Source organism: Chiroxiphia lanceolata, chromosome 12 (genome assembly GCF_009829145.1).
Source record: "Chiroxiphia lanceolata isolate bChiLan1 chromosome 12, bChiLan1.pri, whole genome shotgun sequence".
Taxonomy (NCBI): Eukaryota; Metazoa; Chordata; class Aves; order Passeriformes; family Pipridae; genus Chiroxiphia; species Chiroxiphia lanceolata.
In genome coordinates, this window is record NC_045648.1 from 3475892 (window position 1) to 3491538 (window position 15647).

Below are 15647 nucleotides of genomic sequence, written 5' to 3' on the forward strand. Positions count from 1 at the left end.
AGTTGCAGCTTTGTGAAGCCACAGCAGAGTCACTGTCACTGCTGAAGTGCTGGACTGCAGCATCAGTACGTTACAACAGGTGTAGGCTTTTCATATTTCTTGTACCTACATTTTTTAAACAGCTGCAGTTTTAAGAGGATCATGGATTCGTATTAATATGCACATTAGGTTTTGACTTAGGAATGAACTGGAAAGCTCTTTTGTGTTCAGGAACCATATCTGAAAGCTGAAAATCACTGGGATGCATTTAGAGGCAGAGTTTTAATTCTGAGTAACTTCTCTTCCATTTTAAAATCCAGAATCTCTGATTTTGGGTTCAGGACTGTTCTTTGGCCTGTTTGTAATTAAAGTGGATTGTCATTCTCAGTGGTGGTAAGAGAAGGGCTGTGGCTCCCCTCCATTCAGGCCAGTTCATATAACATTTTCACACCCCATTTTTGTCTCCTTTGAACTCAGCAAGACTTCCTTGTGCAGATTGGGTTGGTGGAAGTGGGTGATGCACATTACAAGGGTTCATGGAATGACAACAGTGAATTTTCTCTTTACAGGATGGAATAAATTAATTGAAACTATACCTTAAGCAATGCATGCTGGAAGTTGGGAAACCCTGAACATTTTGTAGTATTGTCTCATACAATCATGCACAGAAGAAAAGAGCTGCTTTTCTTCCAAGCTTCATGTACACTTACCTTTGTTAAACTCCAGGCAACTCCTGGTGGACAAATCTTCCAGCTTGTTAAAGTATTTCTGAATGGTGGCTCCTCATTCTGATGTGCCCTGTTCACTTGGGCATCCCTAAACTTTGTGAGGGTGTAGATGTAGACAAGCTTTGGCAGGTGTGGGCAAGGAGAGATGATAAGAGCATCCATCTGGACTTCTCGTAGGGTCTCTGAGCTCCCACTGATTTCCAGGTGGGTGTCAGTGCCTACATAGGGCCTGGGTGTCTCTGTGTGGGTTTGGATCCATTATGGGAGGCCAGTCAGGGCAAAGAGAACTGAGTAGGTTGAACTGCAGCCTCCAGGGAATGAGCAGTAACTCCAAGGACTCCTGGTGAAATGGTAAAGCTCCTCTATCCTTGGGAAAAAGAGGAAGAATGTGGAAGAACCCACAGCCTGTTGGTTTTAAGCCTGTCTGCTATAGAGTGAGCACTAAAGATGAGGTTCATCCTATTTATTGGGTACTTTAGATCGATGAATTGTCCCTCTGGAGCAGTTACCTTTCTTCGCTGGCAGTAGAGGGAGGTGAGGGCTGGTTTAGAGCAGATTCCTGCAGCTCAGTCCCTGGCCAGTGGCAGGGAGTGTTCTTTGTGTGCTGTGGGGCAGTGCTGCCCCACAGCAGGAGCCTCTCTGCTGTGGGAAGCATGGCAGTGCAGGCATGCTGGGATTAGAAGATGATACTATTTCCCCTGAGGAAACCTTCAGCTCTGCTGAATTCCCTTGTCTGGGAGAGGAGCTGTCTGGCATTTATCCATAGCTGGGCCATGAGCTGAAAAGTTAAACCTCTTAAAATTGCTGTGCTGGGTTTCTGTGTGCTGGGATTTTCTTTCCTCTTCCACAGTGGACAAAAGGGAGAACATGCTGGGATTTCCTTGTTTAGCAGACTTGGAGGCCAGGGCAGAGGTGCAGTCAGATATTCCTGGGGATGGTCTGCTCTCATAACTGAGTGTAAACCTGAAACGACATGGAACAAGACTTAACTTAAAGCTCTTCTTTTCAATTTGCTTGAATTGCCCTTGTAAATAATAACTAAAGCTGAAGTATGGTTATTAATAAGGATAGGACTAAAACCCACATCAAGTGTATTAAGCTGTGTTTGTGGGTTGTTTTGTTCTTCACTTTAAACATGAAGTTCCTTTTAACTTGGAGGAAATGGTTAAACAACGATTTACAGTGTAACAGTTGAGAAATTGAGAAGGGGATGGAATTTGTCAGATGTTTAAATCTGTTCTCTCTTCAGCGGGTTCGTGTGTATGTAACTAATGAACACTGAGGAGCAAAAGAAAAATCTGTTAAAGATTCAGCATTTCACAGATCTCCTTCAAAGATGTTGTGAAAATAAAAAGGGCTGGAAAAAGAGCGTAACTATTGGAGAGTATTAACATGTGGGAAGGTCCAGAACCATGTGCAGAAGACACTGAAGGTTTGGATCTGTTGTAGCTCCACCAGCACTACCAGGGGACAGACAGAGTGGTGCCAGCAAAGCAGGGCAGTGTCATTGCAAATACTCTGCCCCAGCATTCCTGTTACCATTGTAATTTCAGTGGTGTGGTGTGAGGACCTTCCTCCTTCCCCTGCTGTCATTTAGCCCGAGAAAACCACAAGTGGCAAGGAAAATGATGTGTAGAAGAGAAGTGAACTACTGGTAGTATAAGAGTAGATCAGAGAGTTTGCTTGAGTGACCACTGTGTGTATAAAACTGGATGAAAGCATGTGGGAATGTTTTGGTGCTTTGGAGAACAGGACCTTTGTTTTTTTGCTGGTGAGCAACATTCAGCTGACTTCTAAATTCAGGATGTGGAATACCCTTAATGTGAAGGATATGACCACTGTTAAGCACAGTGGTGAGTGAGGCTGCAGTGGGAAGTGTGGATTATTCTTTGTTTTAATCAACTTGTCAGTTTGCCTTGTGGGGCTGAAATCATTCCAGCCTTTCCCATTAGCTGAGCTGCAGGATTCTGTCAGCTCTATGGTCCAACCATACTGACTGTAAAATCCAGGTTAGATTATTAATGCAGATGATGATGAACTTTAACACTGAATTTTTTGGCTCCTGATGACTCCTGGATGGTGGGGCTGGGCAGCAGCTGCTTTTCCCAAAATTCAGCAATCTTGGGGACTGGAATGGTGGTAGGTCCTGTTTCTACTCTCACAGAGAAAGAAGGATGAGAGGGAGTATCCCAGCTTTTGATGTGCATCTCCCCAAGCAAACATGATTTGGCAGATCCAAAGCATTTTATTTAATTGGCCCAAATCTTCGTTTGCGAAGCCTAGCCATGATTATTTAATTGGAATGATTTCTGGAGATGTAGGAAAAATAGCTCCTAGAGTCACTCAGTCTGTTTTACTTCTTTATCTCCAAAATCCATCTTTCTGCAGTCCCTGAGCATGAGACTAGAGAAGAAAAGCACAGAGTATTTGCCCAGTGCTGCTGTCTGGTCTCTCATGCTGGATTAGCCCAGTGTAGGGTCTGGGAGTTGGGGGATTTGGGGGAGGCAACGTGAGGAATCATTTCTAATGGAAAAAGCAAAATAAGGACCAGACTATTCAAGTTATCAGGTCCAAAAGATCTCATCTGGACCAACAGGTTTGAGGACTCTTTAGAACCCAACTGGCAAGACTGGAGAAAATTTTACCTCCCTAGGAATACTTTACAGGGCCAATCCTGCAAATGCTTCCTGCTTGAAACTCTATTTGCCTTGTCAGATTAAGTTTGAGATTGCTTCCCAACCTATTCCAGGGTGAAGACTCATGGCTCTTTCCCTCCATAGGTTTCACAATTCCAAGGCAAATGTGAAACATAAGTCCTTTCCAATGGTTTAAATTATTTTCACGCTTGATGCCAGAAAGTTGGGATAATGTCGGGTGGTGATGGAACTGACTTCTTCTTACATATTTTTGGCACCAGCTGAAATGGTTGGCAGTCTTTCAGGAGCTCTGGTGTGGCTTTTAGTACCATGGCACCAGATTTACAACCCTTCTTCTAAATAATTAAAACCTATATTAAAAAAGGGGGCTGGGGCTACCTCCCAGCTGGAAGATTGGAACAAGGAGGGGAAGTCGTGGAGAGCATCTTAAGGGAGTCTGGAAGAACAAGTCACTGGAGCTTTTGCTGTCTCTGAACCAATTCTGACGAAGCCCAGCTTGTAACTGAAATGAAAAGGCAGCCCTTTGGACACCCCAGGGCAGAGTGGGGCTTGTAAACTGGTGTGCATTTCGTAGGGCCAAGAAATAATGTCAGTTTTTTTCTGTGTAAACAGGAGCCCTTCTGGGAGGTGTCAGGGCATTTTATACTCTAAGCAGTGACCTTGCCTCAAGGGCAAAGTCTCTTTTGAAAGACCCCAAAAGGGGTGTCTCTTTTCTCTTTAGACACAAGGGACTAAGAGTTGCTGCTGTGCTTTGCAGCCGTGGCAAATGGAGACACCAACTTTTATTGCTTTATTCTTTTTCTGAGTGCACTTTTGAAATCAGTGACCCTTTCTGAGCCATCCTGGTTTCCCCTGAATTCACTCGGTTATTGTGGCTGTCAGAAGAGGAGGAGAGAGCTCTCATTCCCGTTGGCAGGAATTCCTCCTGCTGGAAATACTGGGCCAAAGGGATTTCCTGGGTGTACGTGAGGACTGGATTTGGCAGGGAGGGGTGGAAATGTACGATATACAGTATGAGTGTAATGTAGATTATAAATCATGTTAGTACAGTCAGCTGTTGAACATACAGCGTTCGCATGGACGTGCAGAGCATTTCTTTGGAGAGTTGCCTGGCTGGCACAGGACGTGGGGAGAGGGGACCAGAGGAGTCTGGTTTCTTTTTCTGTGCCTAGGATTGGTGTTGGGACCTCTTGGTGAGCACCTTTACCTCTCAGGTGCACCACAGGCACCTCCTGGCAGGCCCATGAGGCCTCTTGTTAGCAGAAGTTGGATCAGACCTACAGAGTTCTCTCAGGGGGGTGCATGGGATAGATGCACTTTGAGACTTTTAATTGCAATATAAATAATCACTGGATTAGTGCAATGAAAAGGAAGTCAGAACCCCTTGTTGTGTGCAATGTGTCATAACCTCAGTGTTGATTACTGAACCTGGAGGCTTTGTTAAGTTTTAAGGTGATACCTTCGCTTTCACTGTCTTCTTTTCGTGCCAGAAAAGGAGTGGAAAAAGCATAAAAGGACCTTAAAAGCTCTGGGTTGGGAGCAGAGGATGGCTGTCTTGGGGCAGAACTGGCTTCCAAAGGTGCTCTTGCCAGCCCTGGTGTAAGGCCTGGACTTGGTGCAAGGAAGGCAGGGATTTAGTGCTCTGACCTGGAGCCTATGGAGTTATTGAGACAAGGTCTTTGCCTTCCTTATGTTACTTATTTCAAGGGTGGACGAAACAGTCCATTCCTGACTTGACCTCTGAACCCCAACCCATGGCTGGCAGGGAGAGCAGTGCTTTTCATGTGGCCCATAATGTAGCCAAGAAGAGGTATTTGGTCCCCAAAGACTGTGTGTGGCTTTGCAGGTCCTACCTTTGACATCAGTTCCCTCAGTGTTGTCTGCCAGAGCGACACATGGAGGTGGTCTCCTGTTTGCAGTCTCACCTCTGTGCTCTCCTGAGACAGTAAATGCCATTTGATAACAGTGCAATCCTGGCAATTGGAAAGGTGATTCTGAAGGGATTTTTTTAATTTGTCCTCATGTGAGCTGAGCATCTCATAAGACACATGTGTTTGTGCTTCCAGCTGGAGTGGGACTGTACCTGGAGGGAGAGGGAGAAGGGATGGCAAAGGTGTTTGATAAGACCCCCCACCTTTGTACATATACAGTGCACAGTGTTTCTAAATACTCAGTGATATCAAAAATGAATATGATGAAGTTCCTTAGTCTGTATTGTACAGACTGAGAACGACCATAATAATTTCCTCCCAGTGTAAATAGTGATTGCAGTGGAACGGTCTGGGCTAAGAGTGGGTTGATAGACAAGGTTTGGATACCAAACTGATGGGCATTTCTGCTCTCCTCTGTGCACAGGTTGGCTACATCCAGCTTGGATCAGAGCACATGCTGATACAGCCCGTGAATTCATCTGAGACCTCGTTCAGTGGGAAGGAACATTTCATCCGGCGGAGACGATCCACGAAATCCGGCCATCCCGGGAGGCCACACGTTCCCGACGAGCACTGCAGGGTTGTAGCAGGTGAGCTTGAAGTGGCTCAAGAGAACATCCCTGCCTGGATCTCTAAGGTTTTGTACCCCAGTGTTTGTGTTTAAGCAGGCCTGTCCGTGCTCATAAGCTGTGTCCCTCCTGGCACTGCTGTTGGCAAATCCCGTAGCCAGGACTTTAATTTTCTTCTGTGTGGAGCTGAGCTCTTCATAGTTCAGCAGGTTTATCTTCCTCAGGGGTTCAGACTAAGCCAGTCTTCTCTCTTTATTCTCTGAGTATGACATCTTGGTTCTGGTTAGAGTTACAGATCCCCTATGTCTTTTTAGAGAAAACACCAGAATTCAGCACCACTCTGATTTCCCAGCCAAGTTCCATAGGTGCTGCAGCTCTGTGGTCATAGAAAATGCATTACAGAATTCTTACAGTGTAAAATAAGACAGACTTTAGGTAAAAGCAGAATTGAACCAAGATTAGGGCAGGAAATCACCCTCATCCTTTTGCCATTGAACCTTTTGACCTTCTGTGTAGGGGCAGGGTGCTACCTGTCCTTGGCAGAGCTGAAATTCCCTCCCTGGGAAGAAGGACTAAAGGAAGGAAACTGGGGAGACATTGGGTAACAAATTATATGAAATCACAAAGGGGAAGAGGAGTTGAGTGAGTACAAAGATACTAAAAGGAGGCACTGAAAAAAAGTATTTCCAGCAGCACCTACTGCTTCCTGAAGGGTTCTGAGGACCCACTGCTCTTCCCTGCTTTGTCCTAAGGGAATGTGCTCCTCAGATGATGCCAGAGGTGACCATCAGAGCCTGGGGGACCTCATGGCATGGGCTGGGTGGGCACTTGGTCTGGCATGGTGTGACTGCACCTAAATCTGTGTCAGCAGAACTAATTACTTATATGTCAGGTTCCTGATCCATGGAACTGGGATTTCCTGTTGCAAGGAAAGTTGTTGAAGTCCTTCATGTTTTTTGGGCTGAGGGCACACGTGCACACATGTACACACGTGTTCATACATGCAAACACTACAGCCACATCTCAGGTCATGGAAAGGCCACATGGGCTGAGTGTGTATCAGAATTCTGGGGCAGAGGGAGGTTGATAGTCTGATATAAAATTTATTTAAGGCTATTCATCTTGTTCTGTGATGGATTTTTTTCCAACCTGAGGCTAATTGAGGGGCTAAGCAAGGACTGGGATTTGGGGAGAGCAGGGGCTTCTGACCCTTGGGTGAGACCAGGACAGCTTTAGTGCCTCCCCCAGCACTAGGTGAGCAAAATCGGGGACTCTGTCATTCCCTGCCCTGCCCTGGATCACACAGCAGTTTGCAAACCAGTTGGGAACAGAATTCCTACCCCTTGGGTGCAGTTGGCTGTGCTAAAAAGGGGGCAAAGCCCCCTGTTGAGCACCACGGGCTGTGCTGCTCCTGCAAACAGCCCCTGCCCCGAGGAGCCCTGGCATAAAATAATGCAATTGCTCAGGGGCTCTGCCACTTAAAGGCAGACCCTGAATGTTTTCCATTGTTGCTGGAGAGAAATGTAAGTCATGGCTGTTAATAGGCTTAGCACGTTAACGACCTAATTGACTCCTGTCTGGTTTGGATTAACTTTCGTGCACAAGGAGTTTAGAAACAAAAAAAATTAATCCTGTCTGACACACAAAAGGTCCATTCCTAATGAAATTGTGTGGAAGTGACCTAGGGGGATGCTTCCAGAGTTTCTCCTGGGAAAAGGTCTCTTTGCTGTGGCACTCACCAACATGGGCTGAGTGAGGGACTGATCAGATTTGCACCGATCAGATTTGCACCAGAGGTTGTTTTCCACTTGTAATTTGGCTCAGCCAGGCTAAAGCTTGGCAGGAAAGGATGGAGGTTGTAAATACATGGAGAATATTCCTATGCTGGACATTTTAGATACAAATCCTATGCTGGGGAACAACGTAATAAAATACGTGTCTGTGTAAATACAGTATAAACTGAGTATTTTTCTAAGGCACAGAACTGCCATGGTTGGGCATTTTCCAGTCCTTTGCTGCTGTTCTTCTGTTTTCTGAACATGCAAGAATCACCTCAGTTCATATTTTCTTCTTAAAATCTTGTAATTCAGTGGTAACTGGCATAATCTGGGGTTATTTGGGAGTCAGATGAAATACAAAGAATCAGATGCTGATTTTTGATGTTAATTACTGATCACATCATAAAAATTTAAACAGGGCTAAATTGCTCAATGGCAAATTTCCTGTGATATATGACCTTAATTACTAGTAAAACAAAGATAGTTGGTGATGTAATGACTTGTGTGAGCATTTGGGGAGGAGGAGGAGGAGGAGGAGGAGGAAAGCACTTTAAGAAAGCAAAATGAACTTGATCACGAAGTGCTACTGAGCTTGTGTTCCACCCAGAAATGTGGTGTTTTCCCTGGAAACCCCAGGGAAACTGAGCTGAGCAGTTTCCTGGGGCAGGGCAAGGTTTGATAAGTGGTGGTTGAAATCTCTAAAACAACTCCTTCAGTCTAAGTGGCGTAACATGTCCTACAGCACTCAGAATTATTTTTAGAGCTGCAGGAGGACTTTGTGGGAGCCAAATTTCTCCTGGAATAATCTGTGTAAGAGGATTAATCTGGCTGTAGTCAGGAATGGGAAAGTACTTAAGGTTTTGCATGACTGGATCCTTGAGATTTGAGTCTGAAAGTGTCCACTAATGGGTTAAAAAAAAAAAATAAATCCCAGGGCCGATGTTTTAATTCCTTTGTTTAAATTCTGAAGGGCTCCAGCGGCAGAGGAGGGATCCCATCACCACTGGCCAGGTGCTATTGTCAGTCATATGATATGTGTATTATTTTTATCACCTGTCATCCAGCAAGAGAAGGAGTTCAAGTCACAATGCACGTTTCTTCCCAGGCATGAACATGAACCCCTGTGAGGCAAACAGAAAACCCATTAAAAAGTTTCCAGGTGCGCAGGCAGCGAGGGGGAAGGAAGGAAAGGTTGGGTTTCACTTGCTCTGAAGCTTGGAGACGTGAGGAACATGGGAAATAGCTTCACACCAGTGATGTGAGACACTTCTCATCTCTAGACACTGGGCTGCATCTGGGGTGCAAACCTGCCATCACACCCTGCTCTGATTTTAAGACCAAATTTGACAACTTTCCTGTCAGAGGTCCCTGAGAAGGGGTCTCTCTGTGGGGAGAGTGGAGCCACATGGAGTTGTGTTTGTAGGTTTTGGTACATACGAGTAAGATTTTCTTTACAGATGAGCCAGGCAGGACAGAAGGATCTCTTCTGCTGCATCATTTGTAATTTTTTGCAGTACCCAATCCCCTGTAGCTCAGAATGGGGGTAGAAACCCCCTGAGATGGGGCTTCTTTCATTGCCCTGCCTCTCTGTGACCTTGTATCATATACACTAAAACTGTTGTTAAAATATGTGACAATATCCACCAGAACCTCAGCTGCAATAAATATAGCTATGTTAACTGTCATGGAGCAACAGTAGTTTAACTACTGACTGAGATTTGGACACATATTTAGCCTATTTTCTATGCCATCAAAGATGGGGGAAAAAATTTCATTTTTTTCTTGATTTTGAGAAAATACCAATGTTAAAGACAGAGTCAAACCATGTTGTGAAAGCACAGGAATCTCCTCTAACTGTGTCATAAAACTTTCTGTTTCTTTGGGAAAAGTAAGTTCTATTATAACTTTTCCAAAGGTCTCTGGTGATGTATTAAAGTCTCCTTACATAGAAGGGATTTGATATAAAATACAGTCCAGGAGCATGAGAGAGAGCAACTTGTCTTTGGAGGGAAGGTTGTTATTTCATGTTTATGATACAGACCTCATAAATTACTCTTAAATGTGGGTTTGCTTTAAACCCTTATGTCAGTTTAAATGAACCAGTTTTCCTTTCATGCAAATGTGCTGCACATACAGTGAAATAACAGGAAGATCAGTTTTTTAATTCACAAACTAATGCATTGCTTCTGTGTATAGTCACTTCTCAACCTGTTTTAATAATTTATCAAAGCTGGTAATAATTTAAATAAGTGCTGGTGTGCAGGTATCAAATGTAGGGAAGACTTTCCCTGAACAGGTATAAATCCTAAACACATGTTGCATTTCCCCATCCTTAATCATTGTCTCTTAGCTGTGTTTTCTCTGCAGGTTTGACTTGGCCTGAAATACCAGTTGTTATGGCCAAAAACACGTGCACTAAAAATAGAGAGATGTAATGCAACCTGTATTAGTCCATATTAGGAAGCAGCTGTTGAAGAATTAAGGCAGGATTTCAACAATGGGCTCTCCAGAAGATGTAATGTGATTAAGTGTTTGCAAGCACAGAAGGATTCCCTGTGTCAGAAATTCAGCTCTTTACCCACGGGAGTGTGTCTCACTTGAGTGGATAAATCCCCTGGTTTTTCCTGGTCCCTCCCTGGAGTTCCAAACAGGGAGTCTGGATTTTCCCTGTGAGCCTGTGATTGTTTCCTTATGGCTGATAATCAGCAGCCTTTTGGGGCAGTCTGACAGTCAGAAGTGTCCTTTTCCATCACATGTGGCAAGTGAGGGTTTATTGCTGGTCTGGATTTGTTCTGGGTGGACCCTCAGTGAGGACACTGTGCATAATGTGGAGCAGGAGGGGCTCCAGGTTCTTCTTCCTCCACTGTCAAGGTGCAAAGAGACACAGGAAGAGGATGTGTAAATACACAGTCAGTGGGTTTCTTTCCCTTCCAGAGCAGCTGTACAGCTCATTTGCTTGGTTCCCAATAAACCTTAGTGTTGGTTTCCCTTGGAATCCAATGAAATCCAACCTGGTGGGCAGTGAAGAGCTTGAGTGTGCAGTGTACACTGTCCTTTTCCTGGGATATTCATGGATATTTCAGTGGTCATTCTGGCTGAAAATGCAGGCAGGTGACTCCAAGGAGACTAAGCTATATTGCTCACCTTTTAGCTGTCTTTGTTTCTTCCATATTACCATTATCCCCAGCTCAAGCCCTGCTCTCTGAGCCTGCAAAAAATTGTCTTATTTATCTGCCACAAGGAAGTCCTTGTTTCTCCCACAGGGAAAGTATCCTTTTAATAGGAGATGAATGCTCATAGTTCAGGACTTGGAGCATCTTTGTCACCAGGAATCTTTGAAATCCTGGTGACAAATTGAACCAATGAGGAGATAGAGATCATGGTGCTTATCCTGTGCTGTCCCACAGACCTGCCATTGAAGACAGATGTGTTGTTTTGATGACTGAGTGTGTTTTGCAGAAGAATAAGGTTTTAACTGATGTGTCCAAGCCACAGACTAACTTGGATAACAAACCTTGCAGTAAAATCTGTGGTGTTTTGAGATGCAGCAGAGTTCATGACTTCTGTCTCCAATTCTTGTTTGCTGCTGTGCCAGAGAAATAGTCATGAACTTGTGATTTGTTATGAAAGTGACTGTTTGGGAAAAAAAACCACAAACCCACAAACAAAAAAAACCCCAAAGCAAAACAAAACCATTTTTGGAAGGTGAATTAGGGGAGTAATGGCTCATTCTGCTGTGGAATAATTTTTCCTAGCAGTTGAGGCCTGATTTTGTCTGCCATTCCAGTCAGAGGGAAATTGGAGGTGCAATTTTGTAGGACAGGGCATTAAAAATGAGAGGACATCCCTCTCAGTCTGTGATCAGCTGTGGTTTCAGTGGGCAGCCATTTGTAATTCCTGAACTTCAGGCTGCCCCACTGGCACCAGCTGGCTGTGGTAAATGTGAAATTCCAGGCTTTTGGTGGAGGTATAATAGGCCAGGGCACAGGGACAATTCTTGTGCTGCATCCTGGCAGAGGGAAAGGGGGCTCCATGTTTCCATGTCTGGCACTGATGGCCTTGTGAGAGGTGTTTCTATCCTACTACTGGTACCAGGGAAATTTTGTGGCATCCTGTCCCTCTGATAATTCAGCAAACTTGACATATGGTTTTAGGTTAAGCAGTAAGCATATACCCCAAGTACTTCCTTTCTTTAATTTCGAGGCTTGGTTTGTGTGCAGGATCTGCTTCTTTGTTTTCCTTTGGAGAGGTGATGATTTTTACTTTTAGGTGCAACTAATAAAACCTGCCTAATGTGAGTACCAGGGAAAGTTTCCGTAGAAACTCCTGGGGCTTGGGGAGAACTAATTTTAGCTGTTTGCCCCACTTCTCTCTTGCTTTTTATGCTGCTGAAGTAACAATATACAATCAAACAGAGCTTAGCCCTCCATCAGGGGTGTATAGAGATGTTAAAGGGGTCATGGGAGGAGGGAAGTCAGCAAAGGGCTCCAGAGGAAGAACTGGAGAGGATTTTTAAGGCAGCAGCAGAAAAGAGCTTCTAGAGAGAAGTCTGGCCTTGCAGAAAAGACTCTGCAATTTTACTTTTATTTGTGGCTTTTGTTGAACTGCATCCAGGAGCTGTCAGTGGGTTTAACTAGAATGAGGCAGCTGAAATTACGAAGGGAAAGATTAGGGAGGGAAAAAAAGTGGAAAGGCTGTAGGAGAAGAGGTTGCTTTTCAGATGAGTCTGGGAAATACTGTTGGAAGGGAGGTAGGAGGAACAGGAAAGGACTCTGCAGTTACAGCAAGAATCTGCCAAAAGCCAGACAGTGCTAGACAGTGCTTTTGGTGTGTAATAGGAAAAGGTCATTTGGGGCGGTTGCTTTGGAATTGTACATCTGTTGAGTTGCCATAAAAAGCACTAAACATAAGGAGTTTTCTACAGAGGCCTCAGAAGAGCTCTGTTGTGCTCCTGATCACAGTAAGGGACTATGGTTCTTTCCATTCTGAGGAAGATTTTAAGGCTGCTGGGCTGCAGAATGGGATGTGATCGTGTTGCTTTGCCGGTGATGAGCCAAGGGAAGGTAAGAACCTGTAAATAAAAGCCAGCAAATGAACTTTGCAATGTTACAGCCATTTTACACTGAGGATCTGGAGGTGTATTGCCCTTCTCTCTTCACCCACCAGGCCTGAATTTTGTGGGATTTTTGGCCAGGTGGGCTGTGTAACACACTGTCGAGGTGACTGGCAAAAGAGTCATGTCCCTTGTGCCCAGTCACCTGCAGCATAGACATGCTGTGCTGGAGATTGACTGTTTCAGCTCATATTTCATGTGAAATTCTCTGACCTCTTAAGCAGGGAACACCTGACTCCTAAAATAGTGCTCACTTTGATTCTGTGTGCTCCCCACAATGTAAACTTCTCTGACAGGCTCCTGCCCGTGGTTTATGGCCTCTTATGCCTTCACACTAACACTTAACATCTGCACCACAAAATTTGTAACATCAGTTTGTTCAAGTGAAGAATCCACCAAGCATTTAATCCCTGTTTTAATGGCTGATGTTTATTTTGGTTTGGGGTTTCATGTACTCATGGAGGGATTCTCTGCCCACGGTCCATAAATCTGGCAGGGCAGGAGTGAGACTTCTCTGTGCTGACTTGTTTCTGAAGTGAGGCTCTGGAGATGGGGTTTTTTTGGATACCTCCATAAAGTTGAATCACCTCAGGTATGAGCTGCAGATGCATTTAATGAGGATTTTTACTGTTGGTCTTGGATCTTTTTCTCCTCTTCACCAAATGTCTGTGGTGTGGGATGTGTGTATTTTCTTTCCTTGTGAGGGTTCCTCCATGCAAATGGCTTGTTTTCTCCATGTGCTTGATTATGCTGGAAAACTGTTGGCATGTGTGGTGGGCAGGAAGGTGCAAAGAGAGACCACTGTGGAAGTGGCCCTCAGCAAGGACAGAAAGGATAAAGAAAAGTTACCCTATGGAGGAGCTACAAATTAAAGAGGAAAAGGGAAAAGAAAGGGACACACACACTCACTCCTGTGTTCAAGCAGTTGGTGTTGCCGTTCTTTCCCTGTCCTGGAAGTACCTCAGTGACCACCTGAGCTCTCTGTGGGCTCCCTGGAGCCCTTGTTGCCTGGTTGAGATGCAGGTGAGCTTACACTGGGACTGGGATGGTGAGGGTGAGAGTGAGAGCCCACATTCTCTCTGTCAGGTCGCTCTGGCTGTGCCCCTGCAGCCTGTGGGGTGCTGGTTTTCCACACACAGCCTCTAATCCCCACTGCTCCGTGGAAAGCTGCCAGTCCACAGCTTCAAGCAGAACTCATGAAGCAACGGGGCCCAGGGGCTTTGAGTGAACCAAGACTACCCAGCAGCCTGCCAGGAGTCCCTTCAGGCTGCTGCTCTCCAGAAGTCACACCTTGCAGAGTTTTGTGCAGCTGCCTTCTGCAAGGAGGTGCCGAGTTGGATTGGCAAAGCTGTGCCAATTCCTTCATCTGCCTCTGGAGGAGGGGCCATGCCAGCAATCCCATGGCAAATGACCATGGCATGACCTCTTCTCTCTGGAGGGCAAGCTACAGTCAAGCATAACAGGCTCCTCCTCTGACACAAGTGTCTTCTATTCCACCAAAAAGGAGATTTTTAAGTGAAAATGCAGAGTACTCCCATTTTTTCTTCCACTTAAACCTTTTTACACAGCTCATTCAATGCCAAGCCCAGACTTAGTTGAGTCTAGGCTTAGGCCCCCCATAAGAGCAACTTCTCTGTAGGTAGGGGGTTTACACCAGCTGTAAGCTTTAAATTTCCTGGGGAATTACCAAAATAAGAATTTGATGGGGAGGTGCTGCTCTTTCCAGGAAGGAAAGAGCGGCAAAACCCAAAAGGTCAATGTTTTTACTGGAGTAATTTGCCTTCTATTCCTTTTTCTCTGCTTTCTCCCCTGGTATTTAAAAGACAACCTTGCAGACCTGTAGGTAAAGATGTGCAGCTGTGAAGAGGGAGGGATGGGTGATGAAAGGAATGAAGTGAATAAACACACAAACACAGGAGCTTTTCAATAAAAGTTTGGTGAAGTCCTCTCCGTGTCATAGTTGGCAAATGAAAGGTGCCTTCAGCTTTCCTGCTTTCTCACATAGTCAGTCTTTTTTATTTTATTGCCTTTCTGAAGCACTTAGAAGCATAGAAATCCCCTGCTCTGGGGCAGTTTTGTCATGATTGTGCATTTTTCTGTAGCTGTCCTGCGGTCCCTGTGTAAAAAGGCCTTGAAACTCGGTGCTGGCACGTAGCTTCCATTATTTATGATCACACCATGTTTTCTTTTTTTTTTTTTTTTTTTTGCTTGTCCATAGGCTCCTGTCTGTCTCTTTAGACCCAGGGGGATATTTCCAAACTCTGTTAAGAAAAAAAATCAAATCAAATTTCATGGTTGTTTTCTCGGTTTAAAATATGTACCAAGTGTTGACAGTCAATGCCTTGGGCAGAAAAGCACGTGCAGAGCTGTGCTGGATGGGCTGGGAGACAGCTCGGGAGAGGGAGGTGGGATGGACACGTGCAAATGTGCACCTTGACAAGACAGAAAATGTATGAATGAGGGAAGACAGGGCTTTAGGGGACTTCCAGCTGATGGGGTTTGTCACCCTGAATGCAGGAGGGTCACTCAGGGAAAACTGATCACCTGGGAAAGAAGGGAAATTAAAGCTGAGTTATATCAGGGAGCTGGTGAACAGGTGGTGGAAAATCAGGATGAGTGAGTGCTAACTCAACTCTACCTGCTGCAGAGTGGGGCTTTGCTCAGAGAGGGCCTCAGGTTAAGTCTAGAGAAAATTAAAAAGTGACTCTCTGCTCTGGGATATGAGCAGCATGTGCTGTGTGACATAAGAGGTGTCTGATCATCCATTACGGTCCATCCCAGCATTTTGCACTGAATGTTGTGTTTATGCTGTTTCAGAACTTGTGTGTTCCCTTTTCCATAAGAAAAAGAATCAGCGTTAGTACCAGTGTGAGCATCTTACCCATCATATAT

At 44.9% G+C, this 15647-nt stretch overlaps 1 protein-coding gene across 1 annotated transcript in view; it reads left to right on the forward strand.

Moving 5' to 3' along the window:
* Positions 1 to 15647, forward strand: part of ADAMTS17 (ADAM metallopeptidase with thrombospondin type 1 motif 17) — a 166962-nt gene that overhangs the window by 4256 nt on the left and 147059 nt on the right. Inside the window, exon 3 of the mRNA XM_032700609.1 lies at positions 5720 to 5885. Within this exon, the coding sequence (XP_032556500.1) occupies positions 5720 to 5885 (166 nt within the window). The remainder of the gene's footprint in view (positions 1 to 5719; positions 5886 to 15647) is intronic.